This window comes from Piliocolobus tephrosceles, chromosome 14 (genome assembly GCF_002776525.5).
Source record: "Piliocolobus tephrosceles isolate RC106 chromosome 14, ASM277652v3, whole genome shotgun sequence".
Taxonomy (NCBI): domain Eukaryota; kingdom Metazoa; phylum Chordata; class Mammalia; order Primates; family Cercopithecidae; genus Piliocolobus; species Piliocolobus tephrosceles.
This window is the reverse complement of record NC_045447.1, coordinates 82,324,212-82,346,309: the sequence shown is the minus strand read 5'-3', so window position 1 is coordinate 82,346,309 and position 22,098 is coordinate 82,324,212. Positions and strand designations below refer to the sequence as shown.

General features: G+C 44.3%; 2 protein-coding genes across 5 annotated transcripts in view; both read right to left on the bottom strand.

Annotated features, from left to right (window-relative positions):
* Positions 1-16,769: 16,769 nt before the first annotated feature.
* LOC111543417 (forkhead box protein D4-like 1) lies at positions 16,770-18,361 on the bottom strand. Its single transcript, XM_023213408.2, has 2 exons — positions 16,968-18,361; positions 16,770-16,914 (listed from the first exon to the last, which is right to left on the bottom strand). Exons 1-2 carry the CDS (start codon positions 18,050-18,052, stop codon positions 16,770-16,772), a joined length of 1,230 nt encoding a protein of 409 aa, XP_023069176.2. The 5' UTR covers positions 18,053-18,361.
* Positions 18,362-21,259: 2,898 nt separating this feature from the next.
* Positions 21,260-22,098, bottom strand: part of CBWD1 (COBW domain containing 1) — a 60,117-nt gene continuing 59,278 nt past the window's right edge. For all 4 annotated transcript variants that reach the window (XM_023213225.1, XM_023213226.1, XM_023213227.1 and 1 more), the window contains one exon: positions 21,260-21,789. In XM_023213225.1, the coding sequence (XP_023068993.1) occupies positions 21,683-21,789 (107 nt within the window). In that variant the 3' untranslated portion in view covers positions 21,260-21,682. The remainder of the gene's footprint in view (positions 21,790-22,098) is intronic.

Here is a 22,098-nt window from a genome sequence, read left to right as displayed (position 1 = left end):
GATATAGTATGTAATGCATATGCCTAATACGCAGTGAAGTAGAGGCTGATATTACTCCCAACATAGCAGGGGGAGAACACCTACCCTGTGATATTGTTCCTAATATCACAGGGGAAGAGGATGATATTACTGACAATATCGCAGGGGTGTACATCCCTTCTGTGATATAGTTCTGGATATACAAGGGGAGAGTGGATGATATTACTCCCAATAGCAGAGGAAGTGTACACCCACCCTGTGATATTGTCCCTAGTAGCCACAGCGAGAGAGGTGATATTACTCCCGGTATTGCAAAGGGTGTACACCCCACCAGTGATATTGTTTCTTACAGCCGGAAGGGAGGTGGAGAAGATGGTATTACTACCAATATTGAAGGAAGTTACACCCCCGACATGATATTGTTCTTAATATCCAGGTTGAAAGAAGATGATATTACTCCCAATATAACATGGGGTGTACACCCCGCCTGTGATATTATTCGCAAACTCTAGAAGAAGAAAGAATGATATTACTTCAAAAAGTGCAGGGGTGTACACCCCTCCGTGATATTTTTTCTAATATCTAAAGAAAGAGATGATGATATTACTCCCAATACCAAAAAAGGTGTACACCCGCCTGTGATATCGTTCCTAATAATTAGTGGGGGAGAGCATGATATTACTTCCAATATCACAGTGGCTGTACTCCTTCCCTGTGATTTTGCTCCCAACTTCCAGCGGGTAGAGTATGATATTACCCCCAATATAGCAGTGGGTGTAGATCCAACCTGTGATAATTCTGCGAATATTCAGGGAAACACAGGATGATATTACTCCTAATAACGCAGGGAGTGTACACCCCTTGTGTGATATTGTTCTTAACATCCAAAAGGAGAGAAAAGGATATTACTTTCAATATCGAAGGCTGTGTACACCCACACTGAAAAATTGTTCCTAATATCTAGGAGAGGAGAGGATAATATTACTCCCCGTATAGCAGGGAGTTGGACAGGGGAGTAACATCCAATATATTAGTTCGGGTGCACCTGCCCTGTGATATTTCTCCTAATATTCAGGGAAATGCAGTATGATATAACCCGAAATCTCACAAAGACTGTACACCATTCATAATATTGTTCCTAATATACAGAAGTGGGGACGACGATATTAGTTTCAATCTCGCAGTCTGTGTGCACACACCCTGCAAAATTGTATCTAGGATCCAGGAGGAAAGAGATTGCCATTAATCAACATGTGAGGCACCACCCGCGGTATGGGGAGTAATGGCACCCCCTCCCCCCCTGGCTGTTACGATCCACCTCGCGGGGGGTGAGGTACCCCCCGCGAGGTGGGGAGTAAGAGCCACCCCCCTCCCCTACTGGCTCTTACGATCTACGGTGGACTCACAGCGCCTGTTTAAGATGTTGTGAGTAATAACATCTCTCCCTCTTTAAATTATGAACTATTTCACAGACGGGTGTACACCCTCAGTGTACAGGATGTGTACACCCGTGTGTATCGGCAGTGATATCATCCTCTTCCTCCCTGAATATTAAGAACAGTAATATCATCTTCTCCCCTTCTGGATATCAGGAACAGTATCACACAGGGGTGTACACTTTCTGCGATATTTCGAGTAATATCAACCTCTCGGCCTTTGAATATTAAGATCAATATCACAGGGTGGATGTACACCCCCTGGCGTATTGGGAGTAATATCAGCCTCTCCCCTCCATGGATATTAGGAACAATATCCCAGGGTGGGTGTGCACCTCCTGCTCTATGGGGACTAATATCATCTTCTCCCTTCCAGGATATTAATAACAATATCACAGGGTGGGTGAACACAGCCTGCGATACTGGAATTGTTATCATCCTCTCCCCCTCTGGATACTAGGAACAATGTCACAGAAGAGGTGTACACTGCCTGCGATATACGCTTCTTCCGCGAATATTAGGAACAATATCACTGGGTGGCTGTACATTCATTGCTCTGTTGGGAATCATGTCATACTCTAGCCCCTGGATATTAGGATCAAAGTCACAGGGTGAGTGTACGGGGTGAGTAATGGTACCCCCCTTTCCCCCCTGGCCATCACGATCCACACCGCAGGGGGGTGAGGCACCCCCCGCGGTATGGGGAGTTATGGCACCCACCTCTCCCCCCATGACCATTATGATCCACACCGCAGGGGGGTGAGGCACCCCCCGCCGTGTACGGAGTACTGGCACCCCCCTCTCCCCCTCTGGCTATTAGGGTCCACGCTGGACTCACAACCTGTTTACGATATCTTGAGTAATATCATCTCCCACTCTGGAAATTATGAAGTATTTCACTGGAAATAAGACACAGGTGTACACCCTGTGTCTTATTGGGAGTCCTCTCACCCTCTTCACCCCTGAATATTAAGAACAGTATCACAGGAGTGTTTCTACTCCCTGCGATATTGGGTGTCATATTCTCCTCTCCCACGCTGAAATTTGAAACAATATCACTGGCGGCATGTACACCTTCTGTGATATTTAAAGTAATATCATCCTATTCTCGCCTGGATCGTGGGAACAGTATTACTGGGGGGGGGGGGTGTACACTTTCTGCGATATTGGTAGTCATATCATCCCTTCCGCCTCTGAATATTAAGGACAATCTCACACGGGGGTGTACAACCCCTGCGATATTGGGAATATTATTATCCTCTCTCCCCCCACCCCATCCCGGCATATTAAGAAGAATATCAGAGTGACTGTACAACCCTTGCGATATGGAGATTAATATCCTCTTCTCCCCTTCTGGATATTAGGAACAATATCACGTGGGGGTTTACACTTTCTTCGATATCTGGAGTAATGTCATCCTGTCCTTTTTTGAATGACAAGAACAATATCGCAGCAGGGATGTACACCCCCTACGATATTGGAAGTAATATTACGATCTCCTGCTCTGCCTTGATATTGGGAACAGAATCCCAGCGTGTGTGTACACCTCCCACTACATGGAAAGTAATGTCATCCTCTCCCTTCCTGGATTTTGGAAACAATATCACAGGGTGGGTGTGCATAACCTGCCATATTGAAAGTAATATCATCCTCTCCCCCTCCGGATATTAGGAACAATATCACAGAAGGGTTGTGCACTCTCTGTGATATTGGGAGTAATGTCATTTTTCTCCTTCTCTGAATATTAGGAGCAATATCCCTGGGTGGATGTACACCCACTGTTACATTGGGAGTAACGTCATACTCTACTCCCTGGATATTAGGAGTAATATCACAGAGTGGGTGTACACACAGGGCGATATTGGGGATAATATCATATCGTGCTCTCCCTCCCTGAATATTAGGAACAATATCACAGGTGGGTGTACACCCTCTGCGGTATAAAGAATAACATCATCTTCTCTTCCTTTAGCTGTTAAGAACAATAGCACATGGGGGTGTACAGCCCCTGCTCTATTGGGAGTAATATTCTCTCGTATTCTGGATAATAGAAATAATATCACAGGCAGGGTGTACAACCCCTGTGATATTGAGAATAATATCATCCTCTCCCAACGTGGATATTAGGAACAATAACACAGGCGGCGTGTACACTTCTTCGATATTGGTAGTAATATCATCCTCTCCCACCTGGATATAACAAACAATATGACAGGCGGGGTGGCATCCCCCCCACCGCGATATGGGGAGTCATATCCCTCCCTGGATATTACAATCCATGGTGTACACACAGCGTGTTTACGATGTTGTGAGTAATATCATCTTCCCCTTTAGAAATTACAAACAATATCAAAGACGGGATGTACACCCTCTACAATATAGGGAATAATATCATCCTCTTCCCGTCCCCCGGATATTAGGAACAATATCAAAGGAGTGTTTATAACCCCTGTGATATTGGGAGTAATATCATCCTCTCCCACGTTGAAATTAGGAACAGTATCACTGGGGGCGTGTACACCCCCTACGATATTGAAAGTAATGTCATCCTCTTTCTTCCTGGATCATGGGAACAATATCACTGGGGGGTGTACACTTTCTGCAATATTGGGAGTAATATCGTCCTCTCCACCTTGGAATATTAAGGACAATATCACGGTGGGGGGTGTACACCTTCTGCAATATTGGGAATAATATTATCCTCTCCCCCCCTCATATTAGGAAAGATATCACAGAGTGGGAGTACTCCTCCTGCGATATGGGGAGCAATACCATCTTCTTCCCTGTTGGATATCAGGAACAGTATCACACAGGGGTGTACACTTTCTGTGATATTGGGAGTAATATCAACCTCTCGGCCTTTGAATATTAAGAACCATATCACAGGGTGGATGTACACCCCCTGTGATATTGGGAATAATATCAGCCTCTCCCCTCCATGAATATCAGGAACAATATCCCAGGGTGGGTGTACACCTCCTGCTATATGGGGAGTAGTATCATCCTCTCCCTTCCATGGATATTAATAGCAATATCACAGGGTGGGTGAACACAGCCTGTGATACTGGAATTATTATCATCCTCTCCTCCTCTGGATACCAAGGACAATATCATAGAAGAGGTGTACACTCCCTCCGATATTGGGAGTAATATCATACTCTTCTTCCTTGAATATTAGGAGCAATATCACCGGGTGGGTGTCCATTCACTGCCATATTGGGACTCATGTCATACTCTACCCCCTGGATATTAGGATCAATGTCACAGGGTGAGTGTACACCTACTGCGATATTAAAACTAATATACTCTCCATCACTGGATATTAGGAACAATATCACAGGTAGGTGTACACCCCCGGGGGTATTGGGAGTAATAATATTGTTAATTATTAATGTTAATAGTTATTATCCACCTTAATATTAATTAAAATATATTATTAATTATTAATAGCTAATGATTTTAATTATATGATTATGTGTGATTAAAATTATGAATATTGATGTTATTTGTCAATAACATTATTAATCTTAATATTATTTTAATATCATTATTTATTTACTATTGATTTAATTAAGTAACATTACCTACTGATATTATTTTTATTAACAATAATGATATTACTATTAATTATTAATAGTAATCTTTAATATTTATGAATAATATTAATTTTCACTATCGTTATTATAAGTATTAATATCAATGATACTATTAATTATTATTATATTTATTAGTATTAATAACTGATATTGTTGTTCCTAATATCCAGAGGGAGAGGATGATATTACTCCCAATATCGCATGAGTTATAAAACCCCTTTGATATTTTGCCTACAATCCCGTGGGGAGAGGATGATATCGAAAAAGGTGTACATCCCTGCTGTGACATTATTATGGGTGCACACCCCCCCCGTGACATTATTCCCAATATCCACGTTGAAAGACAATGATATTACGCCCAATATCTCAGGGGATGTACACCCACCATGGGATGTTGTTCCTTATACCGCAAAGAGGATAGGATAATATTACTCCCAATATCGCAGTGGCTGTACACCCCTTCTGTGATATTGTTCCTAATATCTAGGGTGGAGAGGAAGATATTATACCCAGAATTGCAGGGGGTGTACACCCACCCAGTGATATTGTTCTTAAAGTCCAGGAAGGGAAAATAATATTATTACTCCCGATATCGAAGAGGTTGTACTCCTGCCCTGGAATATTTTTCCTAATATACACCCCCTCCTGTAATATTGTTTTTAATATCCAAATATAGAGAGGATGATATTACTCCCAATATCTCAGGGGTATACACCCCTCTTGTAATACTGTTCTTAATATTTAGGGAGGGAGACAATGATATTACTGTCCATATCGCAGGGGTCACATCACCCCTGTGATAATGTTTTTAATATTCAGCTTGGGTGAGGATGATAATAATTTCAATCTAACATTGGAGACACCCCCTGTGATGTTGTTCCTAATATCCAAGGGAAGAGAAATGATACGACTCACAATATGACAAGGGGTGTACAGCTCCTCTATAGTATTTTTCCTAATATCCAGGGGAGATTAGAATGATATTACTCTCATTATCACAGGCGGTGTACACGACCCCTTTGATATTGTTTCTAATTTCTAGGGAGGGAGAGGATGATATTTCTCCCAATACTGTAGGGGTGCACACCCCTCCCATGACATTGTTTTTAATATTTAAGTGGGGAGAGGATGATATTAATCCCAAAATCGCTGTGGGTATACACCCCTTTTTGATATTGTTCCTAATATCCTGGGGAGAGTTTATGATATTAGTGGTCGTATCATGGGATGTGTACACCAGCACTGTTATATTGTTTCTTATTTCCAGCAATGAAGAAGTTGATATTACTCCCAAAATGGAATGGGCTGTAAACTCCCATAAGATATCATTTCTAATATCCAGGGGGGAAAGGATGATATTACTTTCAATGTTGCAGCAGGTGTATAATCCGCCTGTTATATTGTTCCTAATATCTAGGGCAGGGTGAGGATGATACTACTCGCAATATTGCAGAGGGTGTACACCGCCCCTGTGATATTGTTCTAAATATCCACTGGGGTAGAAAATTATAATACTCCCAATATCGCAGGTGGTGTAAACGCCCCCCAATATTTTTTCTAATATCCAGGTGAGGTAGGATGATATTACTCCTAATATCACAAGTGGTGTATGCACCTTCTTTGATATTTTTCCTACTATTTACTTGTGGAGAGGATGGTATTACTCCCAGTATCAAAAGAAGTGTACATGCCCCCTGTGATATTGTTCCTAATATCCAGGTTAAAAGAAGATGATATTACCCCCAATATCACAGGGGGTTGAGTGTACACTCCGCCTGTGATATTATTTCTAATATCCAGAGGAAGAGGGAATGATATTACACCCAATAGCACAGGGGCTGTACACACCTTGTGATATTGTTCCTAATATCCAGGGGAGGAGATGACAATATTATTCTCAATATCGCAGGAAGTGTACACACCCCCGTGATAATGTTTCTAATATCCACAGGGGGAGAGGATGTTATTGTGCCCAATATCACAAGGGGTGTACACTCCCTTGTAATATTGTTCCTAATTTCCAGAAAGGGAGAGGATGATATTACTCCCAATATAGCAGGGAGTGTACACCTCCCCTGTGATATCATTTCTAATATCCAGGGTGGAGAGAATGACGTTACTTTCAAAATCGCAGGGGGGTGTACATCCCCCTTGTGATATCGTTCCTAATATCAATGAGGGAAGGGAATGATATTACCACAAATATCGGAAGAGGTGTACACCTTTCCTGTGATATTGTTCCTAACCTCCATTTTGGGAGAGGATGATATTACTCACAATATCGCAGGGGTTGTACACTTCCCCTGTGATATTGTTCCTAATATCCAAGTTGGGAGAGGATGATATTACTCCCAATATCGCTGGGGGTGTACACCCCTTCTGTGATATTGTTCCTAACATCCACAGGGGAAAAGATTAATATTACTCCCAATATCCCAGGGGATGTACATCCCCACTGTGATATTGTACCTAATATCAAGGGGTGGAGAAAACGATATTACTCCCAATAGCGCAGTGTGTATACACCCTTCCTGTGATATTGTTCCTAATATCTAGGGGCTAAAGATTGATATTACTCCCAATATCCAGGGGATAGAGGATATTAAACCAATTATCGCAGTGGGTGTACACAACCCCTGTCATATTGTTCCAAATATCCAAGCAGGGAGTGGATGATATTACTCAAAACATTCCTGGGGGTGTACGCACCCCACTGTGATATTGTTTCTAATATACAGAAAGGGAGAGGATGATATTACTCCCAATAAACAGATGGGTACAATTCCCATGTGATTGTTCTGAATATCTAGGGTGAGAGAGGATGATATTACTCCCAACATTGCAGAAGGTGTAAACACCTTCTGTGATATTGTTCCTAATATCCAGGGAGAAAGAAGATGATATTACTTTCAATATCGCAGGGGGTGTGCACACACCCCCGTGATATTGTTCCTAATATCCAGTGGAAAGTGTACACCCCTCTGTGATATTGTTTCTAATATCCAGAGGAGGAGATGTTGATATTACTCCAAATATCGCCGGGGGTGCACACCCCACTTGTGATATTGTACTTAATATTTAGCGGGAGAGAGGGGGGTGGTATTACCAATAATGCAGGGGAAAGTCAACCCCCCCCCCCCCATTTAGGGAGTAATGTCATCCCCCTCTCCTCCACTGGATATTACGAGCCATATGACAGGGAGGTGTCCACCCCTCACCATATGGGGAGTAATATCACCCTGCTCTCCCCCCACCTACAGCTTCTTTCTGCTAAGGTCCCCTTGCCCCTCCAGGTGGCTTTCTTGGGCAGGGCATAAAAGAAGCTATGTCGTTTTCTTGCCCAGATTTGTTCGCAAGTCCATAAGAAATACTCAGTGAGTCTTGCCAAAATTCGGTGCTACAGCAGATAAGCCAGCCAGCCAGCTGTGCCCTTCAGGGGAGATATCATGTCATGATTCTCCTCTCTTTTACCTGCTGACTCCTCCTTAGCCCTCTGGACTCTGCTTAGGTGCCTCTTCCTCCAGGTTTACTGCTCCTGTCCCCACCCTTCCTTACTTGCTCTCCTAATACCATGGGCTGACCCAGCGCAGTATTTCTCACACATCTTACAGCTGCCTGCTTCCTTGTCTATCAGGACTCCACAACCTGGAGGTGAGGGCTGCATCTGCCTTGATCATCATTGATCCCTTGCTCCTACCACAGCACTTAACACAGAGTAATTCCTCAGTCAACATTTTCCGAATGAGTAAACAAAAAATAAATCTACACATCAAGTGAAAATTAGGCTGAGCAGAAATGAAGTAAGTGATAAAGTACAAGAGAAGGACATACCTGTTATTCTGGGCATGCTAATTCTCATTTTAGAATTGCTGTGGCTATTTCATGTTACTCTGCCAGGCTTCAGTGTTAGGCAAGGGCAGTTCTCTGTGTAAGCAGGGACAGCTCTCCTGAAAGGTCCTGTTGGTCCTGGGAAGTGATGGTACATGTGACTCATTCCTCACACCAGAAGGCTAAGCCAAACTAGCAGGAGAGCTGCAGCAGGAATCTTCTGGCAGGAAAGAAACAGCATGCTCTGTATACCAGCCGTGTGTGCCTGGAAATAAAGGATGCCCACCATGTGAAGACTGACCAGGATGCAGAAAGAAGGATGTCAGGAGAGATCCCACACATGCTTAGGGACACAACATGTTTATTAGCATCATTACATACTAGCTGACATGTATAGGGCATTCAGCATGTGCCAGGCACTGTGCTAAGCACTTCACATACACTATTCCATGTCATCCCTACCATGGCCCTGTAAGGTGAAACTTATACATATCACCATTATGTAGATGGGGAAATTGAGGCTTGGAGAGAATAAGTTGTTTGCCTGAGGTCACAAAGCTAGTAAGCAGCAGAACTGAAATCCAAACCAACAGAAATTCCATCTAGAGACCCAACTCCTCACTGCCATCTATCCTTGGAAACTAGACTAGTCCCCAAGGAAACATGAATCTACATTTTATTTCAACAAATAAGAGTTGTTTCCTTACAGTAGGTATTTAAATAGTTTTAATAAAAATTTAAAAGCTAGTCCAAGATTAAAGTTTCAATGCCATCAAACATCAAATATATATGAAAATACATTTGTATAAATTATAAACAGATATATCATGTGCTATGAAGTGCTGGATCCAGTGCATCAGAAAATACACACAAATAAACAATACCCGACAGCATTATATAAAACATCAGTTGCTTACCAAATCGGCATTAAATACTTAAGGACTGTGACCTATTAATTAAAGCATTACAAATCCAGCCTTATCTAAAAATGTCTATTTGTCCTAGGAAAATAATACTTTTTAAAACAATAATTTGGTAATTTGAATAATATTTAGATCTATCTAAACTTAAAGCCTATATATATACTACCCTTTTACATGCTTACCAGTATTACAGACACAATAAATTTTATCACGTATTTTTGATAATGTGCTAGGAATTGTTTGAAATATAAAGAAGAATAAGATTTTGTTTTCACCATCTCAGAGATAGCAGGTAGTGGTGCACACAGAAACCCGTGAAAATAACAGCAGGATGAAATAGAAGAAATTATAGAAGCCCAATGTAGCATGGAAAAATGGACATGGAAACGGAAATTTTATTTCACGTGCATACTCATTAAAGAAATAAGAAGCCTAAAAAAGTTAGTTACCTTCGGTTTTTATCACTTACGTCTTACACTCAAGTGAACTTTTTTTATGTCTAATCTAATGTCGTTCAAATCCTGAGTCCCTTTAATTAAGTTATCCTGAAATGAATTATGAGCACAGAATTTGTGATATTACTCTATCTGCCCCTTATGGATACTACCACATTTTAGATTTTGTTTTAAAACACAAAACAATATAAAACCTAAAGTGTTTTGTTTATTGTTGTTGTTTGTTTGTTTGTTTTGGAGACAGAGTCTTTCTCTGTCACCCAGGCTGGAGTGCAGTGGCACCATCTCGGCTCACTGCAAGCTCCGCCTCCTGGGTTCACGCCATTCTCCTGCCTCAGCCTCCCCAGCATCTGGGACTACAGGTACACGCCACCACGGCTAATTTTTTGATATTTTTAGTAGAGACGGGGTTTCACTGAGGTAGACAGAATGGTCTCAATCTCCTGACCTCATGATCCGCTGGCCTCAGCCTCCCAGAGTGCTGGGATTACAGGCGTGAATCACCACACCTGGCCAAAACCTAAAATTTTAACATAAAATGTCTTTGGATCTTCAACTAAAATATTAAAGATATAAAAAACTTTATTCTTATCAAAATAAAACTAGATTTAAATTTTTCAATGAAATAGTTCATCATTTATATTTCTATAAACATACAGAAAATCATCTGTTTTTTAATTGTAAGACATTACAATTTTAGATTGTATTTGCATTTAGGAAAATTTCACATAATCTTTCCCAGATCCATGCTTACTCTGATAAAAATTTGTTTTTTCAATATTGATTGAAAATATTGATTGATTTTCAAAATATCTTTACTAATCCTTCTCCCTCTACAAACAATATTATTATTTGCCAACATTCAAAAGTCTGAATAAAAGACCTTATCCCTGGGAATATTTTGCCAAAAAAACTATTGCCTGCAGCTACAAAGTCCAGAATGTCTAGTTCTTCAAGACAAACAGTTCAGTTTCTCCCACAAAAATGCAAGGGGGAAAAAAAAGAGGATTGAGGAAGTCTAAAAGAGATATAATAGCCCATATCAACCAAACACAATACATAACCCTTATTACCATTCTAATTCAAACCAACCAACGAAACAAAAAGTTTTTAGACAATTGAGGATATTTAAATATTGCCTGGATAAATGGATGCTATTAATGGATTATTTAGGTGTGATAATGGTATTGCGGCTACATTGATAGGAATCTTCTTTTTTATAAATGGGGTCTTGCTATGTTGCCCAGGGTGGTCTTGAACTCCTGGCCTCAAGTGATCCTCCAACCTCAGCCTCCCAAAGAGCTGGGATTACAGGGAGGAGCCACTGCTCCCAGGCTTATTGATGGAATTATCTTTTAGAGAAATATTCAAAAATATGATACAATGATAGACTATCTGGGATTTGATTCAAAATAATTCAGTGGGGAGGGGACTCTCAGCAGATAAAGAAGATAGAAGGTTGGACCAGAGGAGAAATACATAGAGGTTAATTACACTAATCTCTTTAAATTTAAAGAAAATATAAACATTGTTTGAAATATGACATAATGTATCCTATACAACTGATACCTTGAATAACACAATAATAGTCCCCTTAATTTTAGGAACTACTGGTCATAAATATGCCCTTACATATAGGCATCTCCTCTATACATAGCAAAATCACATTATTTGACAAAAAGGAAATATCTTAGGCTACATTTAATCTTATTGTTCTCTTTGCCTGGATTTGGGAATGAAACTGCTTCACTGGCTAAGCAAACTATAACTGTCCCAAAATATTCTTAATTACTGATTTCAATAAATATATCCCTTCCTTCTCAGAACAACTAAGAAAATGAAGTTTATGTTCAGGTAAACCGGACAATGTTAAGGTACTTGAGTAACAGAGAACGAACCATTAACTGAATTTCATACTGGACTCTCAAATCCTTTCTCTTTTTCTACTCTAATGCTTTCTTTGGATGGGGCGAATTTTTCTATTGTTAGCGATCACCTATGAAAGTTTTTTGTAGGTGGTGTATATGGAATCAATGAATGTTTAAAATCCATTAAAAAGAATTTCAGTGATTACATGAAAACATAGCTAGAAAAACTAAAATATTTTTGTAGAAATTACCAGAAGGTTACATTAACAATTAGAATAAGGTTACTATTTAGACTGTTAAGGTGGAAAGAAATTTCTGAGCATTTTTCCAGAAGGCTGGGGAGGAATGAGAATCATGACTCCCCACACTTCCAACAAAATGTGGTGAAGGACTGGTGCAAACTCTCAGAAGCCACCATTTGCTAAATCTCCCCTCCAGCCTTGTTAATCCTTACTGCCATTTGATTCCATTATTTGTCTCGTGGTTTCTGCTGTTTCTCTAAATTTTCTAACGACCGTTATTAAGTAAAAATGAAAGGAATGGGGCCGTGTGATCTAGGCAGCCTAGAGATGAGATTTTGGAATCATAAGCTACTTTCCAATGTATAAACAGACTTTATTCATTTTGGATACTCAACGTACACAGAATCCGGACTGTAGAGTGTTACCGCCGTGCCAGAAGGCACCTGCGTGGGACTTGCTGGCAACCGACAGGCCCCTCTGCTTGCAGCCCTCGGCCAGTCTCCGGAGACCCCTAGTTCACCGGTTCCTGGACGTTCTCTTTCCTCTTCAGGGGCCACCACCTCCACTCCTACTCCTGTAGACTCGGACCTGCTGACCTGAGGGTACGCAGAGGGCTAGTCCTTGCGACAGCCCCGCTTTCCCCAACCCCCTCATCTCTTGGACCTTCATCCCAGGTCAGCGCAGCGCAGCTTCCTGGGCAAGTTTCACGCTGCCAGGATCCAGTGCGGGGCGACGAAGTGGAGAGCTGGATCAAGACTCCGGAGAGGAATTCCGGCTTGGCGGGGCGGCGCGGAGCACAGAGCTGCCCACCTCCGCCGCCTCGGGAAGGCGGCTGGGGTTAGGAGGTGGCTTTGGGCCTGCAGGGAGTCCAGGGGAGGGATTCCCGGTACCGACGGCGCCTACATCGAGGGGTGCCTGGGTTCTTGGGGACCACGAGAGGAAAAAGAACGAAAATTACACCAGGGAGGAAGAACGCACAGAACGCTCCTCTCTGAAGCAGAGTGCTCTAGTCAGGCGTGGGCCGGAATGCGGTCTAGGGCAGTCTGGCGACGCCGTTCCCCGCGCTCGGCAGAGGCTTCCAGGAAAACCCACAGCCCGGGGCGCCGGGGTATGGAACTGACCGCGCGAGTCTTTCGGCGCTACTGGGTCTCAGGGAGAGAAACGCGCTTCCTGGCGCCGGGGGTTGTGGGACAGAGGCCAGGAGGAAGAATTCCGGGCCCTGGCCCAGGTCAGGCTTCCAACCCTGCGACCCACTTCCACCCCGGCGACCCGCAAGAGGCCCAGGCAGGAAAGGTGGCGTGCGCGCGCGGAGTTAGTGGTTCAGAAAGCAAACCCGCCCAGGTGCTACTGCCTGAGGGTCCTCGGGACAGTTTCTTAATTTCTCCGAGTTACCTACTTCTAGTCTGGAAAATGGAGAATTCTGTAGTGTCTTCTTCAGTGAGTTCTGGGAGTGCTAAAGGAGGATCCGGTGCCTGGCAGACCGGAAGCAGGGGGGAAACAGTTACTATTATTAGTGAGATTAGCGGGCAGGACAGTGTATGGAGAGGGGTGAGGGGGCCTCCCAGCGCCTCCCAGCCCTTCGCGCTCGGCTCCAGCTCTTCTGCTTCCTTTCCTGGGCAGCTCTAGGCTTAGCTATCAGCCAGTCCTCAAGAAGACCATCCCGAGGGTCGAAGACCACCCTCGACCCCCGACCCTGAACCCTTCGTGCAACTTGGAAGAGCCGCGATTTTAAAACCGAGCCTCAGGGTTACAGAAGCCCGGGATCTGTGAGGCGTCCGGGACCTCCTTGCAGAACCGCGGGGACCCGGCCTGGGATCCAGAGTGTGGCCTCTTATTCAGTGCAGTCAGGAAGGCGGCCAGGTCTGGTCACCGCGCCAAGCACTACGCGCCCCAGGGAGGCGTCCTTGCCTAGGGGGGCTGCCGCGCCTCCACAACGCCTGGTCTGCCCGGCAAGTGCTCGGTGTCGTTGGCGGGTTCGTAGCCGCGCCAGGTGATCGTCCGTTCCGCGAGCCGGGCAGGGCAACCGCTGAGGGTCACACCCGAAGGCCGTACCTCTCCACCCCGCCTGGGTGCTTCCAAACAGGTGGACCCGAAGCTCCTATTTGATCAGAGAATAATGAATGTTTAATTTACTACGCCACTGAACTGATTGTTTAAATATTCGTCTTTGGATATGGTTTCATTAGACAAAAATTAGGAGCTTGGAGGCCGTTCTGGGACGGGGTCGGACCCTCTGGCACCCATGTTCGTAGCTGTGTTGGTCTGGCTTCGGGCAAGGGAAGGAAGAAAATTCGGAGGGTGCCAAGAAAGCCTAAAGAAAGTCCCTTCTGTGTTCAGCGGCCGGCTTCAGCCGCTCCGCCAGGACGTTTGTTAACAATAAATGAATGAAGGTCAGTCTGGAGACGTTTTCGCACAAAGGGGAGCGGGGAGTTGGAACGTGAACCGGCGAGAACCTGGCATGAAATAGGACCCCTGTATTCTCAGTTTGTTTCCAAACTCTTAGACTGCCCCAGCTCTGCCGAATTTGCTAAAAGTGGTCTGTTTCGGACGCTGGTGGTGCTATGGGGCTAACGGCTACCTGTGCAAAGAAAAGGGAAGAGTTGGAAGCTGGGGTCTGGGCAGCTACCAAGGGTGGGGCTTGGGAACTTTTCAGAACGTCCTCAGAACCGCAGGAGCCAGGAGGAAGTCTCCTGTAGGGGATCTCAGGTAGGTCATGCCGAAGAAATTCCAAGAGATGAAATGGAGAAGAGAAGCTGGAGTAAAAATCGGCCAATTAGACTTCTGTAAAAATGTGTGTCTCCATTTTTGTCCTCCCTCCTGAAGTAAGAAATTCATAGCTGGGGGGTGGGGAGTAGATGGGGGCTGGGGGAAAAACTTTCTCACATTCACAGAGCAGCTTCCCTCAAAGCAGCACGCAATCGGGAACCCCACTCAGAACAGGGGAAAACAGCCGAGTTCCTAGAAATTTGTTTTCTTTGTGGGCAGCAATTCGTGATGGGCGTTCTTGTCTGGTTTCCCCCCACCCCGTCCCCTGACGCCAAGTAACAATTAAACCTTTCTAGTTGCAAAATCTTCAGAATTTTTTTTTTTTTTTTTTTTTTTTTTTTTGAGACAGAGTCTTGCTCTGTCGCCCAGGCTGAAGTGCAGTGGCACAATCTCAGCTCACTGCAAGCTCCGCCTCCCAGGTTCATGCCATTCTCCTGCCTCAGTCTCCTGAGTAGCTGGGACTACAGGCGCCCCCACAGCGCCCGGCTACTTTTTTGTATCTTTTAGTAGGGACGGGGTTTCACCATGTTAGCCAGGATGGTCTCGATCTCCTGACCTCGTGCTTCGCCCACCTCGGCCTCCCAAAGTGCTGGGATTACAGGCGTAAGCCACCATGCCCGGCCCAGAATTTTTTTAAGGAGTAAGTTTCGAAAATTCTAATGCTTTAAAACATATATATAGCCTTTTTATTTTCCCTGAGTAAATGTTGGCCACTATATTCCAAATTGATCTCAAATTGTTTTCCAGCTTGTTGGGGGGTGATGAAAAATATATGGAGAATATATTTACATGTCCTCCTATTTTTTTCTTTTGAAAGTCTCATAAATAGTAAATTTCCTATTTTAAAGGCCAGGACATTTTCAACCTCAAGTATTTGGAAGTTTTTAAGGCCATATTAACATGGATTACTTCTGCTATCTATAATAAATATGAATTGTCAAAATAAATTGAGAGAAAATAACGTGGGTTTTAAAAAGTTCTATTTAGAAAGGGAAGAATGAGACGTAATAGAAAATAAACAATGTAGTGTAGTGACTTAGCATTTTATTTCGTCTATATAACTAGGCTTAATTTTAACATTAAAGATGGCATGTCAGACACATAGATAAGAAATCAATGTTCTGAAATTAATATGCTACTTACATTAAACATCCCTATCAGGAAGACAGAGAGCGGAAGCATTTTGCACTTGACTTAGGAATAATACTTCCAGTTCCAAGGAAGTAAAGAAGGGGCAACATGTTTGGCATCGGAAGCTGTGTTTTTGTTTGCTTGCTTTTCTTTTAATGCCAGAACAAAATACCCCGCTCACGTTCATAGTCCGTCAGGAAATGTGCAAATCGGGAAAGCCATAGAAGCCACAACTGAAGGCAAGAAAAAAAGACTTAACGCCCTGCGAAGGTTACTTTCAGGTGGTTTTTAGAAGAACGTAATCCAGCTGTTTCTTTCTAACCATTTTGCAGGGAACAGAAGTTCCTGTTTGCTCTGCAGCGGGATTCAGATGCACACGCCCAGTATGGGCCGCACAAGGTAGAGTGAGCAGCTGCAGGTGGCTCCGCCCTCCCACCTGGCTCTTGGAGGGTCCTGCGGAATTGGCCAGGGAACTGGGCGTGGGTGATACTCAAAAAGCCGGTGAGGTCCCCTCTCCGCCCAAAGGAGCAGCCAGCAAAGTCAGCCTAGAGCCCTCTGCCACTGCCTGATACCTCAGCAGCGCCTAGGCGGCGGACAGGTGCCGGTCCAGCACCGCGCCCTTGGTTGGAGCGCAGCCATTGGCGCAGTACTCCTCCTGATGCTGCTGCTGTTGCTGCAAAATTGTCCGAGCAGCGGCGGCGGCAGACACAGGCAGCAAAGGGGCAGCGGTCTGGGGATGCAACAGGCATGATGGTCGCTGGAGCAGGTGGCAGTAGCTCCACGCGGTCGGGGACAAACTCTGCGCAGCCCCTGTATCCCCTCCCCTGACCCCTTGCATAATACTCTCAATGCTGAAAGAGATGAATCCGCTTCCCGGTCGCGATGCCAGACCCTTGCCCTCCTCCCAAGACTGGGGACCAAGTGAGGGCTGCAGCACGGGAAGGGTGCCCGGGGTCTCCAGGTCCCCGGTTTCTGCTTTCTTCGGTGCCTCGGTATAGGTCGGGGCCGAGAGCAGTAGGTAGCGAAGAGGATGTGGGTGCAGCAGAGCGCACGGGCGTCTCCCGGGGGCAGCGGTGGGGTAGGCCCCCGGGACAGGTTGCGGCGGGGCAGGGGCCCCAAGCAGAGGGCCTGGGTGGGGGTTGTGCAGGGCGGCGTGTGCAGCAGGTAGAGGGAAGGGGTGGGGCAGGTGGGCTCCCGGGGTCAGTTGGTGGCGCTTGAAACGCTTCCTACGCCGGAGAAAGCTGCCATTGTCGAACATGTCCTGGGAGGCGGGGTCCAGGCTCCAGTAGTTGCCCTTGCCTGGGTGGCCCGGCTCGCGGGGGATCTTGACGAAGCAGTCGTTCAGCGAGAGGTTGTGGCGGATGCTGTTCTGCCAGGCGGGGAACTTGCGGCGGTAGTAGGGGAAGCGGCCACTAATGAAGGCGCAGATGCCGCTGAGCGTGAGGCGCTTGTGCGGGCTTTGCAGGATGGCCATGGTGATGAGCGCGATGTACGAGTAGGGGGGCTTTGCCGGCTGCGGGGCGTCTCCAGAGGCCGCCGCAGACCTTGGCGGTGCCCTGAACTTGGTGCCAAACTCCGAGGGGTCGCTCGGGCCGCCGCCGCCCTCGATGTGCTCTCGGGGAAGCGCATCCCCGCCCCACCGTGCCACCTGCAGCCCCGGCTGGGGCGACTGCTCTAGGAACGACTGGCTCGCCTCCTTCTCCTCGTCCTCCCCCTCGTCTTCATCTTCCTCCTCTCCCAGGACATCGATTTTACCTTCTTCCCGATCGGAGTCCCTGAAGCTGCGCTGAGGTGTGGAGCGAAGGCGCTCAGCTCTTGGCGAGTTCATGGAGGAGCAGGTGCTTCAGTTGCAGGGAATGTGGCGGCCGGCTGATCACCTGGCCTAGGGTGGGCTCAGCTGGAGGCCTGGGATGAATGTTGCAAGAAGCAGGAACGCTAGTGGTTACCCTTTGGGATGTTTTCGTCTGCTTGTTTCTACTCCTTTCCAACAACGTCCAGCAAAGATGCACTTTGCCTTTTATAAAAGCTACTTCAAGACCATGTGTGGTGGACTCCCCGCTTTATAACCCTTCTTCCCCTATTTCGGAGCGATGCCACTCCCTCCGGACGTAGTCCAATTGTGAGGGTCTTCTGGGCAAACACCAGACCCAGAAAAGCCCAGGCCCCTCCTCCTCGCACTCACTTGCCACCAAGGAAGATGCTCTACTCATCCCGCGCAGCCAGCCAGTTGGCCGGCCTTTGCATGGGTTCTGTTAAGGTGCATTTTAAACCGCACAAATAAAAACGAGATAGGAAAGTATGATACTCAGCAATCTTGGCCAGGGTTAAGGCACATTTAACACCGCGCAAATAAAAACGAGGTAGAAAAGTATGATACTCAACAATCTATGACCACCTCCACATGCAGCCTTCCCTCCTGGAGAAAAGAAATGGTGGGGCGGGGGGCTGAAATGTACACGGTTGTTTGTCAAGGAATGTGTAACCGAAAATGTATGTTTTAGTGTTTCACAGCTGGTAATCACCCATTTTCATTGGTAGCGTCTGTCCTTACCCAGAATGGTGAGCTGAATTATATTTTAGGTTCGGACAACATTCCCAAGCTGAATAGGGGGCTTCAGGGGGTTGTTGCTTTGCTCCTTCTATCTTCCTCCCCACCTCCCCAAGATGCTCTCCCTGACTCACATTTTCAGAAAAGGTTCAAATGTCCCAGCACTAAGTTGTGTAAGTTTATTCAGGGAAGGCAGGAGAGCTCATATGGAGTCCTCTGTCCCCTTGCAGCAATGGTTCTCCAACTTCTCTGAATATTTAACCACAGTAAGAAATACCTTTTATATCACAATCTTACACATACAGACATAATACATATCTGAGATGGGTTTCACAAAACAATATATTTACACTATAGTGATCACTGATATTTCGTTTTTTAAAAAATGGCCATAACCAACTAATTGATTTCACACATACCAGTGTGGGCCTAGTTTGAAAATTCCTGTTCTGACAAAGTGGCCCTACATACAAGAAATGCACCCAGTCTATAAGGGCTTTTCTCTCTCCCTTTCCTCCTTCCTTTCTTCATCCTTTTTAACCAATTCATTTTTAGAGACAGGGTCTATGTTGCGCAGGCTGGCTTTGAATCCCTGCGCTCAAGTGATCCTCCCACCTCAGCCTCCTGAGTAGGTGGGACTACAGGCGTGCCACTATGCCTGGCTCTGGCTCTTCATTCTTTTTTTTTTCCCCCTGAGATGGAGTCACTCTGTCACCCAGGCTGGAGTGCAGTGACACAATCTAGGATCACTGCAAGCTCTGCCTCCCGGGTTCACACCATTCTCCCGCCTCAACCTCCAGAGTGGTTGGGACTGCTGGCGCCCGCCACCATGCCCAGGTAATTTGGTTGTTTGGTTGGTTATTTATTTATTTATATATTCGGGACGGAGTCTTGCTCTGTTGCCTGGGTTGGAGTGCAGTGGTGCGATCTCAGCTCACTGCAAGCTCCGCCTCCCGGGTTCATGCCATTCTCCTGCCTCAGCCTCCTGAGTAGCTGGGATTACAGGCGCCTGCCACCATGCCCGGCTAATTTTTTGTATTTTTAGTAGAGACAGGGTTTCACCGTGTTAGCCACGATGGTCTCGATCTGATCTCGTGATCTGCTCGCCTCGGCCTCCCAAAGTGCTGGGATTACTGGCGTGAGCCCCTGCCCCAGGCCTCTTCATTCTTTCAGAAATGTCAACATTAAGTGCTTTTATCTTAATAATAAAACTTGGGACTTCAATGAGGCAAGAAGGGGCTGTAGTGTTGCCTTTAAATCAGTGGGTCCTCATTCACTATCTGCACTGGGGAGGGGCAATATGACAGCAGAATTGTTCAACTCACTCACTCTACATCCTTAGAAGTAATACGATTTTTAGATTGGCTTCATTAAAATTAGCTCAGAGATTAAAGTAGCACTACAGGCGATAAAACTTAATATTTGTTATATTAATAAAGATCTTATTAAAATATCAAGTAAGATACTATGCCACAGTATATATTAATAATTTAAAACCCACCTACTTGGGGAATCTTTGAGGTGCCATCTAATAAAAATGCAGCATAAAATAGTATTATGCCATTGATTGTCACAGTGTCTATAATTATGACAATGAATGTTCAGTGAGAAATCAAACGCCAACTGCAAGCGTAAAATATGATAAAAAAAATAGCTTAAAGTAGCTAGTGCCTTCAGGATAAAATCTGGAAAACAGTTTTCTTGATAATCTTTTTTTAAAACTTCGCTACTCCTGAAGTTTCTATCCTTTAAGGCTCCTCAGTTTATATGCAGCTTGTAGGGACAAATAACAGACAGGTGAGAGCCTAACAGATTTGTTTGAATCCCAAATTTACCAATGACTTCTTGTGTGACCTACTAAACTAAGCTCCAGGAGGGCCAGGCCAGGTGTCTTATTCAACCACAAAATCCCAGATGCCTCCTCCCCAGCGCCCCCGGCATGGCATGTGAGGCACATTTCCTCCATCAGCATAGGAATCGGATGACCTGGGAAAGGGAGTATTGTTAGTTTTCCTAGCGCCAACTTCTATAGGGATTGGGGTTATTTAAAAATGAAAGGAGAAAAATAAGGAGGAGCTCAAAAACAAAACACAAAACCCACATTGACGGGGGTATGTCAAAGGTGGAACAGGAGAAAACAGAAAGAGTTCCCAATGGCCAAAGCTGGGATAATTTGAGCAACAAAATAAAGTAGTATTAAATTGTAACCCAAAGTATAAAATATTCATGTGTCCACACTGATAAACATAAATGAGAGAACTAATAAAGCGAAAGCAACAATTATCCCTTGCAGAAAAATTTCAATTAATAGACACTCCACTCCCAAGAAAGTACACTACAACTCCTCATTCTTTTAGTGTGCGCGTTGCATAGTGATTTCCTTCCAAAGAGCACAGTATGAAATGGGGGAAAACAGTAAGTTTACAATGGAGAAATCTGACAAACACTCCTTCAGCCAGGTGATCAGGTGGCCAACAACAACATCAATAATAGTCATAACCTTTTATTTCATGTAATAAAATGGTGACATTTACTTGTTTTAAAAAAATTAATAACAATGTAATCATTATATCTCTGCAATCAGCTGAAGTTCTAAGAAAAACTGACAATGTTGAAAGTTTTATCATCATTGTTATAAACTTTCATGTTCAGTGTATGTAAACTCCAAAGTCAATTTCAAAAGGTATTTTTGTGAACTGTCATTCTTAAAGAAAAAAAAAAGGGTATTATATATAATTGTATGAATGTTCAATGTTTTACAATACTGATTCGCTACATTTTATGTATGCTGTAAAATACCATTTTAAAGTATATTGGAATTCGTAACTAAAGTAATAAATAAATGCTTGAAATATATCCAGTAGAAACATTTTTATTAGCCAATCCTTTTGATAATAAGTGCTTCTAGTGTTATGTACAAACTTGATCTTCTTTGAAATGTGTTGTCCACCGCTTTTCTGTTTCTGTCACAGTAGCTATAAATAGCTGTTTAAGGATATCCTTATCTAAATTCCTGCCTGCAAACAAAAGGAAATATGACATGATTACATTATGCTTATTAAAATGACACAGTTCACCTATCAATTGCAGTTCATTAAATGCTTTATGGTGTTTAGAAATTTACAAAAAGAATAGTAATTGAGCAATTCCATCCTTAACTTTCTAGTTAAGTATATCAAAACCACATTGGTGGTTGGATTAATCACTTTTCTAAAACTGAAAAAGAACAAAAGTCCTAACAAGGTTTTATGAATGTCATAACATGATAAAGACGAAACATTGGCCACAAGCTCATTTAGTTATAAAAGAGGACCTGAATGGTTAAT